General features: G+C 40.2%; 1 protein-coding gene across 6 annotated transcripts in view; it reads left to right on the top strand.

Annotated features, from left to right (window-relative positions):
• The window catches only part of PHF20L1 (PHD finger protein 20 like 1), a 65,380-nt gene that overhangs the window by 1,920 nt on the left and 45,362 nt on the right, over positions 1-18,098 (top strand). For 5 of the 6 annotated variants that reach the window (XM_081949863.1, XM_081949864.1, XM_081949860.1 and 2 more), the window contains exons 2-5: positions 93-207; positions 9,777-9,945; positions 10,662-10,746; positions 14,008-14,096. In XM_081949863.1, the coding sequence (XP_081805989.1) occupies positions 125-207; positions 9,777-9,945; positions 10,662-10,746; positions 14,008-14,096 (426 nt within the window). In that variant the 5' untranslated portion in view covers positions 93-124. The remainder of the gene's footprint in view (positions 1-92; positions 208-9,776; positions 9,946-10,661; positions 10,747-14,007; positions 14,097-18,098) is intronic. The other variant, XM_081949862.1, reaches the window with a different exon arrangement.

An 18,098-nucleotide genomic window follows, 5' to 3' on the forward strand; every position in this document is an offset into this window, starting at 1 on the left:
GTTATTGGATTTGTGATATTTTGTGTATGTATGGACACATTTGAAAGTTATCTTTAATTCCAGGAATTTTTTCTCTCTCTTTCTTTGGGTAGCAAACAAGAAGGATAAATTGAAGATTATCAAAATGAGCAGGAAGCCTCCACATCGTCCCGGGATCACATTTGAAATTGGTGCACGTCTGGAAGCCCTGGATTATCTACAAAAATGGTATGAAGCCTGATTACAGCTGATCCTCAATTTATGACCACAATTGAGCCCAAAATTTATGTTGCTAAGTTAAGAGGCATTTGCTAAGTGAATTCTGCCCCATTTTGTGAACTCTCTTGCCACAGTTGTTGTGAATCACAGCAGGTGTTCAATTAGTCACACTGTTGTTAAGTGAACCTGGCTTCCCCATTGACTTTGGTTGTCAGAGGTTCACAAAAGGTGATCACATGACCCCAGGACACTGCAACTGACATAAATACATGCCAGTTGCCAAGCCTCTGAATTTTGATCCTGTGACCATAGGGATGCTGCAACGGTTGTAAGCATGGAAAACTATCATAAATCACTTTTTTCAGTGCTGTTGTAACTTCGAACGGTTACTAAATGAACTGTTGTAAATCGAGGACTACCTGTATACTGCTGGCTTAGTAGAGGACATCTTCATATGATGCATGATAGCTCCACGCCAGTACATTGAAATAGTTTCTAAAAATACTTAAAATGCTTAGCAGTTAAAAGACCTTGTCCAAAAAATAACTTTTTAAAATTAAGAAATATCACTTTGATACATAAACAAGAGAAAAGAAAATGAACAAAAAGAGAGTAGAAAAGTACAAGAAACAATATATTCCAAGTAAAGAATGTAGTGATTAAGGCAACAGTGATTTCTAGCCGTCTTTAGTCTGAAAACCATCAGGGTAACTTTGGGCCACTCACTCTCTCAGCCAAACTCATCTCTCAATTTTTGTTGTGGGGAAAATAGGAAGAAAGTGTATTAGATATGTTTGCAACCTTGAGTTATTTATAAAAATAATAAAAGTGGGATTAAAAAGAAATAAAATGAAAATAAAGAGTGTAATTAAGCTGAATTTTTAAACACGTTGTGAAACCTTCACTGTATAATAATGCAGCCTTTACTACAAGAGTTGAGTCAATTCATAAACAATATGAACTTACAAGATTATAAATCTTTTTAACATTGAAAAATACAATTTATTGCTATGCCCCCGTGCTTTACATTTACATCTTTAAGTGATATCAATGATTGTAAACCATATGAACAAGTTTACAAAATTTAAATAAAAATATGGCAATAGACAGTAGCCTATATCAGATGAGTAATTCTCTTCCCCATTGTATGCTTCCAACATAGTGAGCTGACATCCTCACTTTTTAAGCATTCTTCAGGGCATCCAGTTAATATTAAATTGTTTTGTTGAATATGCCATCTTATAATCATAAGAAGCGGATTTAACATTTTTTAGGATTCTTAACATTTTCTTTGTTTAATACATGAAAATCCAATTCTTTGCTCTAGTGTTCTGGCCATTAACTGACATGGCTTCTGTCAGTCTTTTTGAAACAACATTTAACCAGGTAACTTGTGAATGGCTTTCATGGTCAGCAAGCTCTATATCACTGAGACTGTCTTAAGTCTCACTGAAAGAGATTTGAAACATTTTATTTAAAAAGGCATCGTTTTAGATCTCCAGCAGTACAGGTAATCCTCAATTTACAATCAGTTGAAATTAAAGCAGACCACACAAAAAATTATAAGATGGATTCATTGTTCCAATGGCCAAGCCCCTTCCAATCACCTGATAGTATTTTGGTTGCTTAGCAACTGGTTTCTAACATGGTTAAATGGTTAACATTTATAACCATTTGCAGGATCCCTCAATCATGTGTCTTGATTTAAACTTTTTTTTGCTGGAAACTGGCATTCATTTCTTTTTTCCAGCAAAAAAAACACCCTTTGGGGACAATGGGTTCCCTTAACGACTGCTGTGTTTGCTTTATAACTGGACATGGTCATCTGATGACCTGCTTAATGACTTATGATCCTAATTCCAAGTTCAGTTACAGTCATAAGTTGAGGACTGCCTATATTGAAGTAAAGAATTCAGCATACATCATAAACCACTTTCAACATAACCAATTAAGTCTGGAAGCTGTTCCTGTTTCTGTATGTAGACATAGACAGGTAGACAGATGTAATCACACACAAAACATTCTGTAGCTACAGTCAATTTTATATTACATAACCAAGAATGAAATTTCTAACAAAATGAGTCAGAACCATACACATTACTCTGGGTAGCCTTAACAGAACACATAATGTTCTCTGAATGGATCTCCTGCCCGATACAGGACAAGCCCCAATGCTTTTTACTTTTCAAAAAATAGTTAAAAACTGGCTTTTTCTCTAGGTGCTTGGGTTGCGTCAGAAGTCAGGGAGAGGCCTCTTGTGACTATTTTAATTATTCTGTTTTGTTTCCAATTTTAAGGACTGAGTATTATTTTAATGAAGTATGGCATGTGTTCTTAATGTTCATTTGTGTTGCACGCTGTCTAGGGTCACATTCCTTGAGTGGGGCTTATAAATGCTTGAAATAAATAAATAGTTGCAAGTATTTCGCTTGAAAGATAATATACCAGGTGCTTCATCTTCCTCCCGTCATCTGTGTTTTGTATGATTCCTTGACTAATTTGCAATTTGCTTCAGATGCACAGTGGGAATAAATTTCTTTTTAAAAAACTTTTATACTGTAATAGCTTTATATAATTTTGATACAGATGGTCTTGTGTTTCTGCTTAAAAGTTTTAAATTTCTTCCTCAGTTTTTCTTCCTTTTTTTAAAAAAAATCATGAACTTTGCACACTGACAGTGATCTGTGATTCCTAGACATCCACTGATTCACAGAATATCTTTTTATAAGGAGAAAAAGTCATTTGTTTTGAAAAAACGGATCCTTTTGTAATGCCACATTTAAATACAATTTAGAGAAAATAGGGTGGTACTTATAATACCTTTATTCAGGCATGATCCAAGATAGACCAGTGAGTGGGCAGCATGCAAATAACTATCATAAATACATGAAATAGTACCTATATCACACTAATTAAGGATTGTAATATGAGAACATAAATTGGTAGAATAGAATAGGAATAAGAATAGAATAGAATCAGAGATGGAATAGACTTTTGAGCTCTTCTAGTCCAACCTTTGAGACCAAATCTGATTTGGATCAGGAAAAATATAGTCTTCGTAAGTCAGGGGTGTCCAAACTTGGCAACTTTAAGACTTGTGGACTTCAACTCCCAGAAGAGCTGGCTGGGGAATTCTGGGAGTTGAAGTCCACAAGTCTTAAAGTTGCCAAGTTTGGACACCCCTGTCGTAAGGTATATAAAAGTCAGCAATGGACATCCAAATTAAGAGATTCTTCTCTTCTGGAAATACACAAGTTTCTTGTATTTTTTAAAAGGGGGGATGTTCAGAATTTAAATCGATTAATTAATTTATTTATTTATTTTATTTATTTATTTATTATTCATGCTTCTAGACCGCCCCCTCTCCCAAAAAGGGACTCGGGGCGGTGTACAGTCCATGCAAAATATATCAAAATACAATAAAAATTGAATATGTACAGTTGGAATGGAGGAGGTTAAAAATGGAATTAAAAGAACTGTACAAAGCAATATATATAAATATAGGATTTTGAACCCCTAAAACACACACAATAAGTTAAAAACAATACCCCTAAAATAACCAGTTAATACATTTGCCAGGAGGGACAGTTGTAATTATGCCAGGCCTGCTAATCGGAACAGGTGAGTCTTCAATTTTTGCCGGAAGGAGCGGAGGTCAGTAGTGGTTCTAATGTCGGGGGGGAGGTCATTCCAGAGGGTTGGGCCCATCACAGAGAAGGCCCTACTCCTTGGTGTCGCCCGTTGGCATTGCCTTGTGGACGGCACCAGGAGAAGTCCCTCTCTGTGTGAGCGAATTGGCCGCAGGGATGTATGTGGGAGGATGCGATCCCGCAAGTAACTAGGTCCCGTGCCATGGAGATAATAAGTATCTCTTTCCACTTGAAAAAAATGCTTTTGTATTCCCCAATCAGCACCAGTGCACGAGAAACTTTTTCTTCTGTTTACTAATTAATAGAGCAAACGATAATATTGTTGTTTAGTTTGGGAATTATCCAAAGTTGTAACAAAATAGAAGTCACTTGCTCTTAACACCTAATCAGCTATAGATGTACCTGTCTGATTAACTTTGAGCAAATTCAGGTTTTAGAGTAGGGTATATCCTCCACCCCCGTGGATATTCCATTAATATAGGAAATACCTGTTTTACCTATTGTGGAGAAAATACTTTTTAAATATGGGATGAGGATATTTGATAGGGTTGCTAGCATAGAATTGGGAAATTGTTGCCCTGACAAGGAACATTGGTTGCAGATTCTTGGATTGCAGTATTCTCTGGAATTAAAAAACGAAAGTATTCCTTGCCATTTTTCCTTGCAAAAATTTCTCCCATCAGGGATTTTGCAGGTAATGTAGAAACATCAAGGGCTCCGTGCTGATTTATAGGGTTGTTGCATTTTGAAAACAAAAGTATGTAAAGCAGCTGCTTTCTTGCAGAGGCTTTTTTTTTAAAAAAAAAGATGCCATCTAAACTATTAGAGGTTGTAAATTTTTGTTAGTTCTCATTCCAGCCACATTTGAGACATCTGTTAACTGTAGTACAGGCCATCCATGACTTACGAATTTTCATTGCTATGCAAGGCATGTCCGATTTTACGAACTTTTTAACCACAGTTTTGCCAAGTCACTTGTTAAGTGAATCCCTGCCATTATTAAGTGAATCACATGGTCGTTAAGTGAATGCCCCCCCTCCCCAAATTCACCGTGTTTGTCAGAAAACTAGCTGGGAAGGTTGTAAATGGACCGTTGACTCCGAAACCATAATTAATATATGTTGGTTGCCACCTGAATTTTGATCCTGGGGCTGCTGTGATGCTCATAATAGCAATAGCACCAAGACTTATATACTGCTTCACAGTGCTTTTACACTGTGTAAAAGGCTGAGTCAGCCTTGAGCCCATGAGAATCGAACTGCTGACAGTCAGCAGAATTAGTCTGCATTCTAAGCACTCTGCCATCAGGGCTCATCATATGGGAATTGACAGGTTTTCCGTGGTTTTTTTTTTTGTGGTGACCTGTGGACTGAAGCACCTATCATCCCCTTCCTGATTCTGATTCACTTATTCTAGCAATGTAAACGGAGTAGCATAATGAACCCCTAAACGTACATACTGATATCAGTCTTGGATTCAGTTTTCTGAAGATGATTAGGTTATCTGAATGGTCGTCTTGTAGCAATGGCAATAGCATTTAGACTTATATACTGCTTTGTAGTGCTTTCCTACCCTCTTAAGCGGTTTGCAGAGTCAGCATGTTGCCCCCAACAGTTTGGGTCCTCATTTTACTGACTTCGGAAGGATGGAAGGCTGAGTCAACCGTGAGCCAGTCAGGATCGAACTCCTGGCAGTCGGCAGAAATAGCCTGCCATACTGCATTCTAACCCCTCTGCCACCACGATTCTAAGGGGAAGGACCAGTTTTAAGTCCCCTTTGTTTCAGTGCCATTGTAACTGCACGGTTGTTAAACGATTAGTTTCCACTTAAGGACTATCTGTATGCTCAATACTACAAAGAGGAGCTATGAATCAGGCTCATCTAACTTATTTAAGAGTTCTGCCAATCCTTTTCCCCTTCTTTGGGCAAGTACTTCTCTGGAGGGTGTTTTACTACCTTTTGAATGTGTTTCCTAGGACTGGAGTATTGATAACACCAGGAATGAGGAAGAATTGTTGATGATCTTTACTGTAAAGTTAAAATATGCAGCTGGGGCAGGGCTGGTTGGGGGGGGGAGCAAACAAAGGGGTTATTTTGTTAAATAGCTGGGCTCGTTTGGACAACTTGTTGAATGTGAACAGTTTGGATAGAACTACTTCATTTTGTTAAAACTTACCTTGAATGTGTTATTTTAAAATAACTGACCTGTATGTTTTTAAAGAGTATCTTTAATAGCTCCAGATAAAGCATCTTATATAATTAATATCCTTTCTCTATTGCTGTATCGATTTCGCTGTTCCTCTTTAATGTTTTAGCCTTATAATAGGCAACAGTGCTTAGATTTGATTCCGACCTAATGCTTTCTTTGGCATGTTTGTGGCTCCAAATAGATGTGGCTTTATGGTCTTTGCTTTCCTCAATGTAGAAGTAAAATTTCATTTTAGAAAAATTAAAAGCACTGTCATTGTGAAGGAGATGGAACACCTAGGCAGGAGAGCTGCTGCCACTGGAATTTTTCACTTTTATTATCTTCAATTTGTAAGATTGATCCTAAAAATTCTTTTTGAGAGTAGAATGATAGTTGATAACAACGGATGATCTGAAATGGCAACTTAAAGTTGTCTAATAAGAGCCGGTTTGTAAATTCTCATGCTTCTTCCTTGATAAAATATCTCTGGTCCAGTTTATGACCAGAGGTGTAAGGTTACTTTCATATTTTTAGCCAAGCTGTGTGACATACAAGTATCCATCCCTTTCATGATAACATATCTTATTATCTCAAAAGTAATTTGCAGAAATGTTACAATGATCAAAAACGATGGGAAACAACCAGCATTGTTCTATGGCTATGCCAAACTTAATCCTGTTCCATCTTCCCAGAGTCCAAGTGTAAGTGTGTGTGTGTGTGTGTGTGAGAGAGAGAGAGAGAGAGAGGGAGAGAGAGAGAGAGAGAGAGAGAAGAGAAGAGAAGGGAAGAGAGAGAGACAGGAAGGAAGGAGGAATGAATGGTGCACTCACCTTTGAGTTAGCCTTGACTCCTGGCAACTCTTAGGAGTAGTCCCTCCAATTTTCTCTATAAGATTTTCAGAAGTGGTTTGCCATTTCCTTCTCTTGAGTGCTAAAGAGAGTGACGGGCTCAAGGTCACTCAACTGGATTTGTGCCTAAAGTGGGACTAGAAGTTACAGTCTCCTAATTGTTAGCTTGGTGCCTTATTTACTAGAACAAACAAAAGTTTTCTACAGCATTCTGGCCCTAGATAAGACAAACAGTATAGCAATGCCCCTGAATGTATAGCTAAAAGCTATGTTAAGTTGAATATTTCAGATTTAATAAATAGAACCTCCGCCCATATCTTGCTCTTTAAAAATAAAGAAAACAGGAGAACGTTGGATTGGCTCTGCCATGATAATCCTAATAAGAAATTGGACTAAGTAATTGACAAGCCATATACTGATAGGGAAAATAAAATGCAGCACTTACGGAAAAATGTGGATGTGAAAATTTATTTTTGTGTGTGGTTATTTTGGAAAGAAAACAGAACTCCATTAAATATTGAATCAGCTAACAAGTAAAATCAGAATATATTCTTGAAATATATACACATGACTCAAATCAAGCAAACTGGATGGCCACATAAGGAGCAGAGAATAATAAGCAACCCCAAGGTGGTTTAATGGTAGCATTTGATCCTGAAGTGGGTCACACATGTTTAACATCAAATATCAAATATATTGGTTATTGAAATGAAAGTACTATACTATATTATACTATACTATACTAAACTATGCACGTCTCGAGACTTTTGACATTACGTTGGGCTTCTAAATAGCTGTTCCTATGACTGTTTATCAGCAGTATAAAATATTTGCACTGGATACTTTCCCCCTAGTTTATTAATGTAAGCATGCAGTAGTTTAGGAAATACAGTAGTTTTATTATGAATTAATATCTTCTGTTGATTAATCCTAGCACAAAAACCACAGCTTTCCCCCCTTGCATTCTTACCAGTGACTTCCACAGAGGATTTATGAAAACACCTCATGTTAGATGCTGTGTCAGTAAGATTTAGAGGTTGAGTATTTTTACCTTTGGTATTCAAGTTATTAGCCAAGGAACTGATTAAAAGCTGTTCAGTTTTGAAAACAGTTAATTGTAGGGTGTTTGGAGTAAGAAATACCTGGGCTGTTTCTATGTGGCTTCAAAGAAAATTGGCAATCCATATCTTCTCAGGTGATAGAAGAACTAGGGGGGGGGGTCTTAATTTGGGGAGCAACTAATATCTTGTTTTATATACTGATGCATTTCCCAGCTTTGAGCTTTCTGGTTGGATTTGGATATACTTGAATTCCCTAGCTAGCAAAGCTATTAAAATAGTTTTAATTCTTAAAGACAAGATGTTGGGAATAGCTCATATTCTGTGTTTTATTTGTTATTACGCTATGATCGTGCACAGATCCATTCAAAAGTAAACCCCAGTTTGACCTACCCAGTTCTATGTGAGTTCACCGTGCTTTCTTTTCGCTTCCAGTTAGTAGTTTATTTAAATTACATATACTTTTGATTGCCCACGGATTTTGGATCCACGACAGAGTGCTTTGAACAAAGTCTTATGGAAAGCTTACAAGCCGATAAAGGGTGTGAATTATATATAATGAATAATTTAAAAAATAAATAATTTTAAGAAGACAGTCACTTCTCTGAAATAGTATAGGTTCTCCTGCTTGAGCAGGGGGCTGGACTAGAAGACCCCCAAGGTCCCTTCCAGCTCTATTCTATTCTAATTCTAGTACGCACAAACATAATACAGGTAGTCCTCCACTTACAGTTCACTTAGAAAATATTCAAAGTTTGCACTGAAGAAAAATGACTTCCGACTTGCTCTTGCACTTTTACACCATTGCAGTATCCCTCCGACCATATGATCAAATTTGGGCGCCTGGCAACCGGCATATATTTATAATGGTTGCAGCATCCCAGAGTCATAAGATCTCCATTTGCAACCTTCCCAGCTGCCTTACGACAACCCAAGTCCACAGGGAAGCTGGATTCACTTAACAACCATAGGATCCTCTTAACAACTGCAGTGAGTCACTTAGTAACCATGGCTCCAACAGGTCATGATATTGGACACGACTCACTTCACTGCTGCCTTGCTTAGCGACCGAAATTATGCTACCCAGTTGTGGTCGTAACTTGAGGACTACCTGTATGATCCCATCATACGATGGTGCAGGAATTCAGGCTATTTCTGAGCTAATAGAAAACCATCCCTTCCTCCTCTTAGCCTTTTAATTCACACTACTTCAGGATTAGTAATTCACATAAACTTTACTCTAGAGCAATGTTGGCAAACCTTTTTGGCACCGAGTACCAAAAAGGGGGCGTGCGCACGCATGTTTGGTGTGCCGGAAATCGGAAGAGCATCTGCCCGGGGTGGATGTGCGTTCTGGGAAGGTGATCTTCCGGTTTCTGGCGTGTGCATGTGCACCAGCCACCTGGTCTTCCGGTTTCTGCCGTGCATGCGCATGCAAAAACTAGCTGGCTGGTGCTCATGTGCGCGCCAGAAACTAGAAGATCATCTTCCCAGCATGCGCATCCACGGCAGTTGTATGCTCTTCCGGTTTCCCATGCACTCCTGTGCACAAGTAGTCCAGCTGGCCGGCGCGACAGAACCCAGAAGAGCAACAGATGATAGCTTGGGTGCACGGAGAGATGGCTTTGCATGCTGCTTCCGGCACTCGTGCCACAGGTTTGCCATCACGGCTCTAGGGGATTGGATAACCATTTGGCTGAAATGGCATAGAGTTTCCTGCTTTTAAGCAGGGGGTTGGACTAGAAGACCTCCAAGGTCCCTTCCAACTCTCTTACTCTATCCTATTGTAGAGAGGAAGCCGTTGAACTATCGTTTTTCTGTTTGTCTTCCAAAGGTATCCCTCACGCATTGAGAAGATAGACTATGAGGAAGGAAAGATGCTTGTCCATTTTGAACGCTGGAGTCATCGTTACGATGAATGGATTTACTGGGATAGCAATCGATTGCGCCCGCTCGAGCGGCCTTCGCTGAGGAAAGAGGGCCTAAAAGATGACGAATTTATTGTAAGCGTTTTTCTCCAGTCAGTCCTCACGAATAATGGCTTTAAGTGGAAGTCACGGGCCATGATTGCAAGCACAAACAGTAGCCGAGAGCAGAGAAAAATGATACCCTTTTCATCCCCTTTGCAAATCGGGACCGGAATTTCAGTTGCTAAATAAGGAGGTTGTTAAGTCAGGTGCCCATGACTTGACAATCTTTTTTTGTCACGGTTGTTAAGCAAAATCACTGCAGTTTATCACATAGTGTGGCTTAATGTGGGGGTCTCCAACCTTGGCAACTTTAAACCCGGTGGACTTCAACTCCCAGAATTCCCCAGCCAGAAAAGCTGGGGAACTCTGGGGAGTTGAAGTCCACTAGGTTTAAAGTTGCCAAGGTTGGAGACCCCTGGCTTAATGAATCCAGCTTCCCTCATTGACTTTGCTTGTCGGGAGGTTGGCTGGGAAAGTCACCAATGGCGATCACATGACCCTGGGGATGCTGCAACCATTGTTAAATACAAGCCGGTTGCCGAGCACCTGAATTTTGACCATGTGACCATAGGGATGCTGTGATGATTGTAAGTGCGAGAACCAGTTGTAAATCACTTTTCCCCCCTGACATAGTAACTTCAAATGGTTGTAAGTTCAAGACTACTAGTAATGTTTGGATAGTTAGATTTTTGTTTTAAAGCTATGCTTGAACTTAACTTACGTTCCCTCACTATGTTTTTTTTAAACAGGATTTTAAACCAGGAGAAGAGGTTCTGGCTCGTTGGACAGATTGCCGATACTACCCTGCAAAAATTGAAGCAATTAACAAAGAAGGTTTGTACCAAGTAACAAATACAGATTAACAGAGTTGGAAGGGACCTTGTAGGATCTAGTCCAACCCCCCACCCAAGCAGGGACCCTACACCATTTCTGACAGATGGCAATCCAGTCTCTTCTTGAAAGCTTCCAGTGATGAAGCTCCCACAACTTCCAAAGGCAACTTCTGTTCCATTGGTTGATTGCTCTCATGGCCAGAAAATTTCTCCTTATTTCCAGTTTGAATCTCTCCTTGATCTGCTTCCGTCCATTATTCTTTGTCTGGCCTTCAGGTGCTTTGGAAAATAGCTTCACCCACTCCTCTCTGTGACAGCCCCTCAAACATTGGAAGACTGCTATCATGTCTCCCCTAGTCCTTCTTGTCATTAAACTAGACACATCCAGTTCCTGCAACTGTTCTTCATATGTTTTAACCTCCAGTCCCCTAATCGTCTTGATTACTCTTCTTTGCACTTTTTCTAGAGTCTCAACATTTTTGGGGGGGTCAGGGAGAGGAGCCCTTTCCTGCTGAAACACTAGGAATCCATTCAGTCTAGTGGCTTTTTGTAACAGCAATTAAGGTAGACTCTTCAGAGAAGCAGATGAGCTGTATACAAAGAAAGCAGCTTTTCTCTATACTTCCTTAGAAGTATATACATAATGAAGCTTCACTTAAATTGTTATGGCTTAATAGTTGTAGATAGACCTATTTTCTCAGATGTTTTTTGGCAACTGTCATATACAGTCAGCATTTCAAGGTTTTTCACTGCACAAATGGAGGGTTAAGGTAGCTTCCTGGTTAAGGTGTTGGACTAGATTCTAGTCCATCTTCATTTGTGGGTGGCTTTGGGCAGGTCATTTGTCCCAGTCCAGGACTGCTTTGTAGGAATAAGTTGGAGAAGAGACCATAACCAAAGCTGGAATATAAATCTGATAAATAAAATGTCAGTATCGGGAGCTTATTTCGTACTTAGTACAAAATTAACTACAAAAAACAAAATTTGATGCTCAGGGGGTGACATGATAGTCTCTTCCAATACTTGAAGGGCTGTCACAGGAAAGAAAGGTAAAGGTTCCCCTCGCACATATGTGCTAGTCGTTCCCAACTCTAGGGGGGCGGTGCTTATATCCATTTCAAAGCCGAAGTGCTAGCGCTGTCTGAAGATGTCTCCGTGGTCATGTGGCTGGCATGACTAAACGCCGAAGGCGCACGGAACACTGTTACCTTCCCACGAAAGGTGTTCCTATTTTTCTACTTGCATTTTTTACGTGCTTCCGAACTGCTAGGTTGGCAGAAGCTGGGACAAGTAACGGGAGCTCACTCAGTTATGTGGTAGGGATTTGAACCACTGAACTGCCGATTTTCTGATCGACAAGCTCAGCATCTTAGCCACTGAGCCACTGTGTCCCTGTCACAGGAAAGAGAGTGACAGTTTGTTCTCCAAAGTATCTGAGGGCAGGACAAGAAAAAATGGGTGGAAGCTCATCAGAGCCTGGATGAGCCTCATCAGAACTTGGAAATAAGGAGGAATTTCTCATCAACAAGAATAATTAATCAGCGGGATAGCTTGCCTCCTGGAATTGTGGGTACTCCATTGCTTGAGGTTCTCAAGAAAAGTTTGGACATCTCTTTGTCTGGGATGATATAAGGACTTCTGCCTTGGGAAGTAGAAGACCTCCAAGATCTTTTCCACCCGTGGCATACAGTTACAGTCCTTCTATTTTGGAAGTGAAGGGCCAGACATTCATGGTTGTATTCCAGTGTTTTGGAAAGTGGAAAACATTTCTAGCTAAAACTTTTAGGAAACCAACTGTTCTTCCCAAATAGTTACAGCAGTGAAACATCTATTATATGTAAGACCCAAATCCAGTTGTTAAATCAATTCCAAGTGTGCTCTTGAAATGTTTTTATATGAACTAAACTGCAAGTAATATGTGGAACTCCATGGCAGTTCATTTTAAAATGGTTTTAAAGCTATATACGAGAAATATTTAAAATCAAATGCTGAATTTAATGCTCAAAAAATATACACAAGGCTCTGCTTTCAAAGCCTAAGGGACAGCATAATTTAGTCAGGATGAGACTCTGAAGCCAGAAGTCATCAGTTCGAACATTATATGCAGTATATAAACTCAAGTTAGTCAAACAACAGTTAACTTAGGTTAATCTCTCTGCAGTATGGAACACAATAAAAATGTGTATGAAATAGCTTTTTTAAAAAGAGGAAGTATTGCCATCATTTGATTACTGCATTCCACTTTGTTATCCTTAAAAATGCCTTGAAGTTGCCATTTGTGCAAAATCATTCTATAGCTTAAGATCTGCATGGATTGGCAGCTGCTTATCAAACACCATTTAAGGCGTTGGTATTAATTTGCAAAACCTTAAATAGTTTATGATCTGAGCCTCTCCCAGCACGAGCGTCTCCATCTGATAAGATTTTTTATGAAAAGCCCAATATACTCCCAAAAGGAATTTTGGCTCACAGTCTTGAAACCTCTTTAATATGCATTTTTAATGACAGGTTTATCATTGTAGGTATTAGTATCACCTTCCTTTTATATTTATGTGTTAGGTTTCTACTGTATTTCATGTGTTAAGTATCTTGAGTAGTCCCTAAAACAGAAGATATGAGTCTACATCAAATAAATAACATGTTAAAAGCTTTAACATAAAGCTTGCTTGAGCATTTAGGTTGCTTGAAACAACCAGATGTTTTTCAATGCGCTGAATGAGCTTTTCAATCATTTATTCCCTTAAAATGAATTTTGTATATGTTAAACTGTGTGCAACATTAATTTGAAAAAAATGCTGTTTTAAAATAGGTATTTATTTAAATTTAGATTTTTTAAAAAATCCTGCCTTTATTTTTATGAATAGCTCAAGGTACAAACATATCTAGTACTTCTTTCTCCTCCTTCCATTTTCCCTACAACAACCATGCTGTGAGGTGAGTTGGGTTAAGAGAGAGTAACTGACCCAGCCATCTTTCATGCTTAAGGCAGGATTAGAACTCACAGTCTCCTAGTGATTGGCCCAAAGTCACCCAGTCAGCTTTTATGTGTAAAGCGGGACTAGAACTCATAGTTTCAGCCTGGTGGCTTAGTAGTTCTCAAAATATGTTCCCTATATCTCAAAATGTTGCATGAATTTGGAAGAAATTTGCAGGCTATGGGTGACATGAAATGCCTGAGCTGATGCGCACATGTGTTTTCCATTTGTAGGACTAAAGCATCATTTCAATAAATAACTTTTTCTTTTTGGGGTTGGTGTCCTAGGAACCTTCACTGTACAGTTTTATGATGGCGTGATTCGGTGTCTCAAAAGAATACATATCAAATCCATGCCAGAGGATGCCAAGGGGCAGGTAAGCAAAGTTTCCAGTTAGTTTCCATGTTAAATTACATTGCGTAATTCCTCCTTAATTTAATTCATCTGCATTCCAGTTTGTGTTAATGTAATTCACATCCACAGGCTCAATCATTCAGACTGAGGGACCAAGCAGATACACTTTAATAAGTGGTGGTCAACGCCATTGCTCTCTGCTCTGGTTTGTTTCCCCAAAGAAAAAAAGGTAGGAAATTCAAAACCAAGGCATTATGCTAATGGAATAGCAGAAGGAGGAGGAGGATTCATGATCTAATCCCACGACGGCAAACCTATGGCACGTGTGCCCAAAGTGGCACATGAAGCCATGTTGCGCGGCACATGTGGCCTTATCTGTTTGCCTTCCGGGTCTCTGGCGTGCATGATCAGCTGTCCTTCGCGCACGCAGCAGTGTCGAAAACAGGTGTGCGCATGGGTGCCGGCAAGTTGATTATTGGGTGTGTATCCGCGCCAGAACCTGGAAGTTTGACTTTTCCAAAGCATGATTCCTTCGCGTGTGCGGCAGTGCTGAAAACCGGCCTGCGCATGCACGCCGGCCAGCTGATCGTCGGGTGCTCATGTGCGCTAGAACCTGGAAGTTCGGCTTTTCTAGAGCGTGGTCCCGATGAGCGCATACACGAAAAGGTTCGCCGTCACTGAGCTAATCTCTTTGGCCTTTCCTATGCCTTCCATGTTAGATCTAGGCTCTTAACATTGTAATTATTGCTAAAAGACTCACTGTATAAGCAAGGCGTGATAAAGTTTTGTCATTATTTCAAGGCAGTGACTGTTGGGCAAATCTGTATTATAATTGCAGACAGGCCAGTCTTTTCATGCAGTTTTGGTCCAGGAGTCAGCTTTTTGGTGGCTGGGATGGGCGCAGGAGGTCTGCATTTGCAGCTTATTTAAGACCGTTTTGGGTGTGATACTGCAGAGCCATGCTTGTGGGCTTGGCAAAGTATTTATTGAATGTCTTTGCTTTTTAAAACTACTTGATCATAGCTGGATATTAGGCAAAAAAAAAAATACTGAGAGAGTAGTTTCACAGTGGAAAATATTATTAGGGGAGCTCCTTAATAATCAAGGTTTTCAAGTTTATGTTGGACATCTACCTGGAACAGATGCTTTTCTTCAAGTTTCTGCACATGTAATGACTCCTTCCAGTTCTGTGGTTTTTGGAAATTATTTTGAGAGTTTTTGGCCTTACAGTATACGTTGGGATGTTTGCTTTCAGATTGACGGGAAAGTATGCAGCTATTTTTCAGCAATTATGGTTGGGGAAGAGGCTTCTGGGGCCACAGAAATCGGGTTTCAGAATTACATGTGGCCCTGTAAGAGACAATTAGGCAGAGATGGGGGTGGAGTTAAACATGTCATCAGCTTAGAGTCCTTACATTGCCACAAACGATCCAAGTGCAGCCCTCTTATCCAGCACCAATTCTGTGCTGACTATTTATTATTTATATCCTGCCTTTATTATTTTTACAAATAAGCAAATATACCCAACGCCTTTCTCCTTCTATTTTCCCCACAACAACAACCCTGTCAGCTGAGTTGGACTGAGAGAGAGTGATTGGCCCAAGGTCACCCAGCCCGGCTTTCATGGCTAAAGTGGGACTTGAAGTCACAGTCTCCTGTTTTCTAGCCTTAACTTCTAGACCAAACTGGCTCTCTAGATGACCAGATTCTTGAGTATAAATCTTCTACAGGTGAAACTCGAAAAATTAGAATATCGTGCAAAAGTTCATTTATTCCAGTAATGCAACTTAAAAGGTGAGACTAATATATGAGATAGACTCATTACATGCAAAGCAAGATAGTTCAAGCCGGGATTTGTCATCATTGTGATGATTATGGCGTACAGCTCATGAAAACCCCAAATCCACAATCTCAGAAAATTAGAATATTGTGAAAAGGTGCAATATTCTAGGCTCAAAGTGTCCCACTCTAATCAGCTAATTAAGCCATAACACCCGCAAAGGGTTCCTGAGCCTTTAAATGGTCTCTCAGTCTGGTTCAGTAGGAATCACAATCATGGGAAAGACTGCTGATCTGACAGTTGTGCAGAAAACCATCATTGACACCCTCCATAAGGAGGAAAAGCCCCTCAAAAGGTAATTGCAAAAGAAGTTGGATGTTCCCAAAGTGCTGTATCAAAGCACATTAGTAGAAAGTTATGTGGAAGGGGAAAGTGTGGAAGAAAAAGGTGCACAAGCAGCAGGGATGACCGCGGCCTGGAGAGGATTGTCAGGAAAAGGCCATTCAAAAGTGTTGGGGACTTTAACAAGGAGTGGACTGAGGCTGGAGTCAATGCATCAAGAGCCACCACACAGACGGATCCTGGACATGGGCTTCAAATGTCGTATTCCTCTTTTCAAGCTGCTCCTGAACAACAAACGTCAGAAGTGTCTTACCTGGGCTAAAGAAAAACAGATCTGGCCTGTTGCTCAGTGGTCCAAAGTCCTCTTTTCTGATGAGAGCAACCTTTGTATCTCATTTGGAAACCAAGGACCCAGAGTATGGAGGAAGAATGGAGAGGCACACACTGCAAGATGCTTGAAGTCCAGTGTGAAGTTTCCACAGTCTGTGTTGATTTGGGGAGCCATGTCATTTGCTGGTGTAGGTCCACTGTGCTTCATTAAGTCCAGGGTCAACGCAGCCGTCTATCAGGAGATTTTGGAGCACTTCATGCTTCCTTCCGCAGACGAGCTTTATGGGGATGCTGACTTCATTTTCCAGCAGGACTTGGCACCTGCCCACACTGCCAAAAGCACCAAAACCTTGTTTGATGACCGTGGGATTACTGTGCTTGATTGGCTAGCAAACTCACCTGACCTGAACCCCATAGAGAATCTATGGGGCATTGCCAGGAGAAAGATGAGAGACATGAGACCGAACAATGCAGAAGAGCTGAAGGCCACTATTGAAGCATCCTGGTCTTCCATAACACCTCAGCAGTGCCACAGGCTGATAGCTTCCATGCCACGCCGCATTGAGGCAGTAATTGCTGCAAAAGGGGCCCAAATCAAGTACTGAGTACATATGCATGCTTATACTTTTCAGATGTCTCATATTGTTCTATGTACAATCCTTGTTTTATTGATTACATGTAATATTCTAATTTTCTGAGATTGTGGATGTGGGGTTTTCATGAGCTGTAAGCCATAATCATCACAATTATGACAAATCATGGCTTGAACTATCTTGTTCATATATTAGTTTCACCTTTTAAGTTGCATTACTGAAATAAATGAACTTTTGCACGATATTCTAATTTTTCAAGTTTCACCTGTATGTATGTTGCAATCCAATGGATGGTCCTGATCCTTTATGCCTAACAGGCCCACATTCTCAGGCTGTTCCCATTGAATGGAAGTCTGGCTAGGGAAGAGCTTCCCTTAGAAGCTCTCTTGCTGTCCAATAGACTAGTAAGCCACATGATAGTCCAGTAAGCCACATGATATAGACTTATATACCTTTCCACAGTGCTTTACAACTCTCTCTAAGCAGTTTACAGAGTCAGCATATTGACACTAATAATCTGGATCCTCATTTTACCGACCTTGGAAGGCCGGAAGGCTGAGTGAGCCTTGAGCCGGTGAGGATCGAACTCCTGGCAGTGAGTTCAGTTAGCAGTAGCAGTAGCCTTAGACTTATATACCGCTACACAGTGCTTCATAGCCCTCTCTTAAGTGGTTTGCAGAATCAGCATATTGCCTTCAACAATCTGGGCCCTCATTGTACTGACCTCAGAAGGATGGAAGACTGAGTCAGCCTTGAGCCCGTGAGAAGATCCAGTCAGGATCAAACTCCAGGCTGTGGGAAGAGGATTGCCTGCAACATTTGCTCTTTAACCACTGTGCCAACGAGACACAATAAACTGATTTTGCTACGCAACCAGCACCAGACCACATCACCTCGGAAGTGCCACCAGTTCAGTCCCTTAATGGCAAAAGCACTCAGTCTTACATACTGTTCCCTAGTACTCTCTGAGCAGTTTACA

The sequence above is a fragment of the Natrix helvetica genome (assembly GCF_964273705.1).
Source record: "Natrix helvetica genome assembly, chromosome: 4".
Classification (NCBI taxonomy): Eukaryota; Metazoa; Chordata; class Lepidosauria; order Squamata; family Natricidae; genus Natrix; species Natrix helvetica.